This window comes from Halyomorpha halys, unplaced genomic scaffold, assembly GCF_000696795.3.
Source record: "Halyomorpha halys isolate HHAL.00 unplaced genomic scaffold, Hhal_1.1 Scaffold2001.1, whole genome shotgun sequence".
Taxonomy (NCBI): Eukaryota; Metazoa; Arthropoda; class Insecta; order Hemiptera; family Pentatomidae; genus Halyomorpha; species Halyomorpha halys.
Window position 1 is genome coordinate 90873 of NW_027105856.1, and position 9451 is coordinate 100323.

Sequence of the window (9451 nt, forward strand, 5' to 3'; positions counted from 1 at the left end):
ATCTTTTTGTTTATTCATATTTTCACTATAAAGCAACCTAAGCTCCGTGATAATAATACAACAAATATATTTTTATAATACAATATAGCTGTATTCACAGAAGACTTCAGTTTTATTGGCCTACACTATTTTTATACTAAAAGTATCAAAACTATTCATTGTTAACCAAAGTTTCGCCCAACTTTGCAGGGCTGTCAGATTAAATCAAAGATGACAGATGCAGTGGTCAGTTGTTATCTTTGTTTTAATCTGACAGCCCTGCAAAGTGGGGCGAAACGTTAGTTAAAAATAAATACTTTTTTCTATTATTTTGACACCTTTATTGACCATCACCCGGATATCTTAAAACAATCTATCGTTATTCTATTTTATAGTATTAATGTATAATATTTTTTTAGTATGTATATATATTACTTCGATCTATTAATTTTTATAATAATAATTTTTTTTTTTAAGTAATCATAAACTGTTATATTTATCACTTATACATTTATTAATTTTATTTAAATGTTTTATTTTTTTATACATGTATATTGCGTATTTTTTTAGTGTTCAATGAAATATAATTTTGCATGACTGTAGAATTTTTTATGTATAAATATTTTTATATTGTAAATGTTCACTATTTATTATACTGAATTAGAGGAGATATGTAGTTACTGAATGATGTGTAAAAAAATGAATGATATAAAAAATATATAGTAAAAAAAATGAAAATATAGAAAAAGAAAAAAAAACTAAAACAATAAAAAAATCATGTATTACTATTATTTATTTTAATATTTACTGATGAATGCCTATTAAGGAAGAATAATAAGCAATTGGCCAACTAGTCTGAGTATCCTGTGTGTAGAGCAGGTCAATGATGTTAGAAGCCACTACTGTTTGAATAGAGTTTCTCTCTTCAGTATATACTATTTAAATTATTTGTATAAAACTTCAGCCATCATTAACCCTTAATTTTTTCTTAGAGTATGGATTAATAGAAATTGATGAATAAAAGAGGTATTTCATTTCATTGAGAAAGGTTTCCCTCAATACAATTCCATTTCCTAATTCTGAGAAAATAATATCGTAACCAGATGCTAGAACTTAAGAATTTTTACTTGTAACGTATAACGTAGTGTAATTCTTAAACTATATAAGACCCACTAAACAACACCCTTATTTTTTTTTTAACTAGTTAGAAAGGTATTATGTTAGCCTGCTTTGAAACCTTAATTTTGATTTGATAAATTGATCTTATTTCCAGAATATCTGATCACATCAACAACACTTTCGGCTTAGTCTTTCTGATCCAGTCTATCTACACCGTTCTACACGCTTGCGTCATTATATACCAAGTGATGAAGGTAAGTGCTCTGATGTATTGTTCGTACTCCATACCCCATCGGCTGTTCACTAAAGGCTCTGTTCACTGCTAGGTGAGTGACATCACCCTCGCAGTATTGAACACAGCTCCTATTCTGGCTTCTTCCTATGCACAATTCCTCCTATTCTGCTACTACGGAGAGCTACTCACTGATTACGTAAGATTTTATAAAAAATTATACTTATTATTCCTAATAATAACTTTCTAAGAGTTAAGTTTCTAAAAGTTTCTTACGTGGTGTGGTCATATTGTTAGTAACTATGGAAGGCGCAATAAAAATCTAAGGGAATAGGTAGCTTTAGGGTTTACGTCTCACACTCAACCATTTAATTTAATCAGCGGCCAAAAAAATAAAAATAAAAGGAAATGGTCAGTTCAAAATAAAAGTGGTGTATCTGCAAATTTAGCTATATTGGGTTTTCTTATATTTTAATAATATTTTTTTCTCCATTATCTTCGCAATGTCAAATAAACCTGTCTGTTATAGTTGTTGTATAGCTCTACCTGCATGTTATAGAATTCATTAAATATAAATTAATTGATTAAATAACAATAATAAAGGCTCAGCGAACCTGAAAGTTCGATGCCGATACCACTAATCGCTCTCTATATACATTCATCCAGTGACCTCCGTCCAAGCTCAAATCTAACAGATCAATCTTTATGAAATCCTCCGACCTACACTTTGGACTAGCACTCGTACGTTTACCGGCAGGTTCAGTAATTATAAACGTTTTAAGGATTTATCTTATTGACTGCAATGCTACAACCTGAATTATATTTACTATTTCATCTGAATATACTTCGTTTTTGTCATCTCACAACAAAAACTCAAAATTCCATTTATGTTTAACCTATTAATATCTATAAGATCCCAGATAAATATTTTTTATTTTCTTTTTCTTTCTATCTATGTGTTGAGTCTAAATTATACAAAAATATGAAGTTTGAAACAATTGTTTTTTTAATAGATTCCGTATGAGTGTCACCCATGTATGAGTGTGTGTATATATTTTATATACACGCACGTGTATATACAGCTCACGACCTTTCGTAAAGTGAAAAAATATATTTTTTTTTCCTAAAGCATTGATGCACATGCAGCTTCAAACATAAAAGTGGTGTGACTAAAATAAATAATTTCCAAAACTTTGACCGTTAACAATGTTGACAAAGCTTTTGCTTATGCAAATATATTTGTTTCTAATATCATAATCCATAGAGTGTCATCTACGGTTATGATGGTATGAATGAACAAATAAATGCTTCAGGGGTTCAATACTTTGTAGGTTAGCATTGTTTTTAAAACAACGGTTATACAGGAAGACGATTTTTTAAAGATCACACAATTGTGAGTAAATTAGTTAGTTTTGGTTTTAAGACTTTGCATATTTTAAGATTAAAATATATATAATATATGCTTCCTACATACATCCATGAGTACAATTTAATTCAATAGCATGAATTATTTCTCTAAAAGTTAACATCAGAGGCGTCTAAAACAATATTAGTTGAGTGATTATTTAAATAGTTGAACAAATAACTCCAATAGTTAAATCAAATAATAATCTAAATGTGTTAGTTAATTATTTAAAAATTTCAAACAGCTATCTTGTTTTTAAAAACCCTCAGATAATTTAAAAATTATTTTTCAGTATTTTAAATAAAAAGATGTGAACATGAACCACCTTATACTTTTAATTATATTTTATATAAATTACCAGACACTATTTTAATATACTTGATATAAATAAAAATGAATAAAGATTCTTGCCTGACCTCACAATATCATTTTTAGAAAAGAATATATTTTTATTTATTTTTTAACAGCGTACTGTTCCAATATTTTTATTATGTGTAACAGTCTCCTTTATCAGAATATATTGTTTTTTCATATTCATTGGCTGTGAAAAAGGAAGAGTATTAAAAGGCAATATTGTTGTGACCTACCGTTGCTTCAAACGAATATTTTGAGGATCTTGAAGTCCAGTTAATATATGATAACTATTCACTGCAACTAACAGGCATGTGTTGAAATAATACTCTTAATTTTGGAATAAATAAAAATATTGTATATCATTTTCATTCCTGATTAATACCTTAATAATTTTGTTACATTTAGAAATTTAGGATAAGGATTAAAAATTTTAAATAATAAAAGTTACATAATTTTTTATTTATACCTCTATCAGGTTATCGAACGTTCAGATTAAGAAATATTGTTAACAAGTAAAAGTGTAAGCTGCTCATGGCAGGTATCCAAACTTTCAGGGGTTCTTCATAGGAACATCTTCTAATAAATCGCTTTGTCGGGCAAGTTGGTTCAGTATTTTCTTTTCCTATTGATTGCCCCTGATTACTTTTTAGACAAAGCGTCTTATTTTTTATTTATTCTAGTGGTATTTTCGCTAAGCGATTGTTTATTGTATTTTCCCTTTAAAATTGAATCTACTATACAATCATTCTAGAATATCCGTCACGAATTATATATAATATGAATAAAACATTTTCATTAATTTATTTTATATCACCAATAGCAGCTATTAATTGTCAAGGATAATTACAATTTTCAATTTCAAAGTCTTAAATACAAATTCATTTTAAGCCTTTAAGCAACAATCAACAACAACAACAAATTCGAAACAGTTGCGGGATTTTTAGCCTCAGTTTTATTTAATAGAATTACTTAACTTTTGTCGTTTATATCCTTTACTACTGATTCATTTAATTAAAACTTTGATCTACTACTATCAGAAACTTTGAAACTTGAACATGACCAGGTTGGCTGAAACGTTGTTGATGTAAGAGATAAAGCAATAACAAGGTTGAGGCTAGGAGGATTTAATTTATGATTATTGATTATAATTGTGTTTATAATGTTAAAAGTAAAAAAAAAAAAGATAAAAATTGATTGGGTAGTATCTGAAAGTGTATAAATCATACTTCTAGTCCAGGTTTTACCTCTTACTTGAGCGCGTCATAAAAAAAGAAGAGAAGTATTCTACTCTGTCTGTTCTACTATAGAGGCTATGTATTACCTGCAAAACAGATCTCTCTCTCTCTCTCTATCTCTCTCTCTCACACACACACACACACACACACACACACACACAAACACACACACACTCACTCTCTTCCTTATGACTTTTTACGATTGAGATTTTATGAAGTGAATTTAGGATTTAGGATTGTTTAGATTTATAAAATAGTTCGCTTAATGTTTTTTGAAAGGTTGTCTATACAAAAAAAAAAAACTAACTTGAAGTTAATTTAAAAACCACTTTACAAAATCAGTACATTTTACATTGTAGTTAAAAGGTTTTGTAGATTATGTCACAGTATGTGTCATTAGAAGTGTGCTGACACCTAGTGGTGCACTTCAGAAATTTCAAGTGTCATGCGTTTTGGTATGCCATAGCGCCGCAGTGTGGTGTCTATGTAATCTAGCTGGACAAAAGTCCAGAGAATTAATTCGTTTTTAGGTCAAAAGTATTTAACTGTCAAAAGTAGTTAAAAAAAAGAATTTATTCAGAAATATTTTTCAATGCTATCAAATTTTGAAAGATATTCTACCCTGAAAGCTACTAAGAAATCAGGAAAATGAAAAAAAAAAGAATATTACAATGATAATTTGAAATTTCTCTAAAAACGATTATTTATTGTTTAAATATACACAATCAACCTAAACAATAAATTCTACCCTCAGACAAATCCATGCTGCTACTCCACAAGGTTTAGTCCTTTCTCTTATTCTGTTCAACTTCTACCTTCATAACATCATCCAGTCCACACACACCTCCATAGCTATGTTCGCTGACATACAGCGATACAGAAGCGTTCTCTCTACATGATGACATAATAGTCGCTAGAAACACTCTACAAAGTCACCTTAATGAACTAGAACAATATTTCACTAAATGGGTGATTAGTCTGAACATTGAAAAATGTAATTCAAAAGTTTTTACTCTTCGCCCACCAGACCCACCGGAACCAATCCTCAAAGGTACCTGAGAATTCACCTAGATCGCCGTCTTACCTGGAACCACCATATCAACATCAAACTAACTCAAACCAACGCAAGGTTGGCAATGCTATATCCTATCCTAAATATAAAATTCAAATTAAAACCAGAAACAACTGTTCTTATATTAAAAACAATTCTCAGGCCACCGCTGATGTACGGCTGGCTGGTCTGGGGAGCAGCATCCTTTACGAAAAGGAAAAAATTACAATCTTTACAAAACAAAGTCCTACGAATCGCAGTGGATGCTCCTTGGTTAATAAGAAATAGCCAATTCATCGGGATTTACAAATGGAGTCAATAGAGGATTTCATCAACATTTACAAGATTTATGATGCTCCACTCCCAGTTGCTGACAGTTAGAAGCAGTGACCTACAACTTAGGAAACCCAACCTCGATCCGAAGACTGGTGTTTTTTTTTTTTACTAATAGAGGTCAATGGTTTGTTTTGTTAGGTCTACAAATGTCGTTATTTTTTGTTATTAATTTTACTTTGCTCTTTTATTAAGAAGCATCATTTTTATCTATTTATTTTATCTTATTATCTTTTAATTATAACATTGTATATAGTTAGGGGTGTCTTTTGTACGAGACTATATCCCCCTATAATTAATTGTTAAAAATATATATATAAAATACAACGATTATATGAACCATGTAAGGCCACCAGGGCGGTCTGGTATTATAAATACAAACAACTGAAATATAAAATATAATGTACATACGTAATTTCGCAATGTGCTAAATCATGCAATAGAACTTGGTAAAAATATAAAATGCATGCAAGGCATAAACATAAAATATGTTTGGAAGTTCTACGAAGGTTTGAGAATTCATTCCAATTTATATTCGATTCCATGAAAAACTAAAAAAAAAAAAAAGAGGGCCTTTCAAATAAATTAATTTATTACTTTATATGAATACAGTTTAAAAAAGCCAAAATTAAGAATCTGAATCCATATTTAATAAAAAATATTACCTAAAAGTTATCAGACCATCTTACAGGGTTTTAGGAGAATCGTCATCGATTTATTGGTTTGTTTATCTTTGAAATCGATTAAAACGATTTTTTCTAGTACGTAAGAGAATTGGTATGAATAGCGGAAAGTAGATTTTATACAGTGGCACTTTCGACCAGTCAATTGTATCAAAAATGTTACTATAACATTCCAAGGATATACCTGCCTTAAATATTTAATTTCAGTTTTTTATTTTGCTAGTAATAAAACCATCCATAAAGACCTAAATGTTCCTTAGTAACCGATCTAGCCTGAACCCGATATCATTCCTTCCATTATAAACTCCCTAACCACCCAAACCCACTAGTTTCTAATCTTACTTCCTATTCCATTCCTGGCAATCCTCCGAGGCGCCTGAAAAGAAGATGGCCTCGTGTACTTATATTGTAAAATGTTTTTACAGTTCTTCTACTGGTTAGTCTCTCTACATGCTGTATCATATCATTATGTTCTTACTTCAAATTTGCTTGTTGTATTTTATATACAGTTGTAAATGTCAATAAATAAAAAAAAATGTTGAACGAATTTTCGTTTTTGAGATGGCTATTTATATTCATGTAGACCTCAAAACGTGTATTTCCGTTTAAAAATCGAATTAGAAATTTCGCACGATCGCATTCCTTCCCCTTACTACATATTCCATACATAATAGATAAGTAGGCCTAAAACTACTAGACAGTAGAAACTTGGGATCTGCTTTTGACAGTGGGAGAGAGGACTTGACTCTTTTAGCAGCATGCCACATTACAGAAATGATTAGCTCTCATATAATTCAGCATACTCGACATATCGAGATGGTTGCTAACGAAGTACAGGGCCCCCTACAGAGCGGTGCGGACCGCGGTTTGCCCAGCCGACCACAACACATCAATTTGCTGCCTACAAACCACTCGACTGCAGGGATCATGCGGCTATTGCTCTGCTATTTATGAGCTTAGCTTACTCGGCCATTACCTTTATCCTGCGTGCATGCACTTGATTAAATTTTATTAACCCATATTGCACAAAAACAACGTTTTTTTTTACCTTTCGTGTGCATGATTCTTTGATGACAACGCTGATTCCCATTTATACTTAATGTTTGAACAGGAATCTTATCATAAGTTCTTATAGAACCTATTTGTTATAATTCTATTGAATCAATTGAAAAGAAAATTTTTGAATAAAGTTAAAAAAATGTTTTGAACTCTTGTATTTTCTCAAATTTAAAATATCGTACATTGAAAATATTTCGTAAAAAAAATAAATTTCCAGTATTTTTCAATGGTTATTATTATTACTAATTATATAATTTCTAGCAAAAATGTTAATCCATTTCTCTCTTTTAAATCTTTATTATAACAGAACTTTTATAGCTATACCTGTACTACCAAACTTTCTCGATTGTATTATAAGTTAGTTATCTTTTTAAATCTTAAAATATGAATTTTTATAACAACATAAAAATAAATCTTTTTTAAAAGATCCGGGTGTGGTCATACTCAAATAGTCGTGGAACTATTTATTGTGAGACGACGTTTCACCCAATGTTGCAGGGCTTCATCAAGGATAAAAAAAAAAATATAAATATATAAATTAACAATTATCTGCTCTACAGTTTAATTCATTTCTAGTCTATAACGTATGACTTTTTTTCTTTTCTTTTTTCTTTTTCCCTACGCCACAGGAAAATTCCTCTCGCAGCCCAATACAATTTTACTTTTTCTCTTTGTTAGTCCGCTTCCAGCTGTACAATATCTTCTAGACCAATACATGTTGAAAGTTCGGTAAATCTACGTTCGATGGAGGTGTTTTTGGAGCAGATCATATCCTGTTACTAGGTGTAAACAAGCCACTTTATTTTTTTTTTAGAGTACTGGAATACAAGCTTATTTTGAATAAACTTGTTTATCAAACTTCTTTAAGTTTATTTTTCAGTATTTATTTTACTTCTAGAAGTTTATTTTCCTTTTAGTTTATTCTATCCACTAGAACGTACTTTTTAAAAAAATAGAGCGGACTGAAACCTTTAAAAAAATATTGGCTAACCCACAAGAAAATAAAAAATTCATGAAAATAAAAAAAAAAAACAATTTATCGAGGAAAATTCTCGTAGCCCTATAAAATAGGTAGAATTACATTGGTTCAATTACAATCAAGCTACAGATATATATATATTCTAATTAAATAAAACAAAGTCATAAATAAAGAATGATTCGACTAAAATACTAATTATTTTTATAAGTTCACTTATTATATTCACATATTCAAGTCTCGAGCAGTTCGTCGGATTTTCTTCAAAATTAGCTAATTTGTTACTGTATCAAAGGTTGCCAGAAAGGGTGATAGTCAGATTGAAGTTCTGATGGACAAAATGGACTTTCCATCCGTCCTAGACAAAATTAATAATTATATGAGGAGAAGATAGTTGGGGTGCGGTCAGAGAATAACACAAATAAGTTAAACTATTTATTTATTAGAAATAGTAAAATATTAGAATAAAGAAACCAAATATAAAGTTAAGTAAGATAAAGAAGTAATTAGAAAATATGACAATAATAATATATACTGAATAAAACTAAAAACGTGGGTAAGGAAAAATTCAAAGTCAAGCAGGTGTGTATTGTGTTTTTTTCTCTTTTCTTTCTTTTACCACCTTCTCCTTCTCTATTCTAGTCTTATTTTTCCTTATCTACGTTTTTAGTTTTGTTTACCATATATTATTATTGCCATATTTTCTTCTGGTCATATTACTTCTTTGTCTTACTTAACTTTATATTTTGTTTCTTTATTATAATATTTTACTTACATATTTCATTAGTTATATATCTATTTTTTCTCTTTGTTTTTCCATAACTTTAATTTTTAAATTATTACTATTAAATTAAAATATTCATATTTCGTTGTTAATTTGCATTATATAATTTTATATTTTTATTTCCTTAATTATGTTATTTTATTTACATATTTAATTACCTATATGAGGACAGAAATTCTGGCCGATACGTTGTTGCTAATAAATAAGTGTTTTAGCTTATTTATGCTATTCTCTGACCGCA

The 9451-nt window shown here is 29.5% G+C and overlaps 1 protein-coding gene across 1 annotated transcript in view; it reads left to right on the plus strand.

The window, feature by feature from the left end:
* The window catches only part of LOC106690973 (odorant receptor 85b), a 33786-nt gene that overhangs the window by 18235 nt on the left and 6100 nt on the right, over positions 1 to 9451 (plus strand). The window contains exons 5-6 of the mRNA XM_024362102.2: positions 1253 to 1352; positions 1425 to 1529. Of these exons, the coding sequence (XP_024217870.2) occupies positions 1253 to 1352; positions 1425 to 1529 (205 nt within the window). The remainder of the gene's footprint in view (positions 1 to 1252; positions 1353 to 1424; positions 1530 to 9451) is intronic.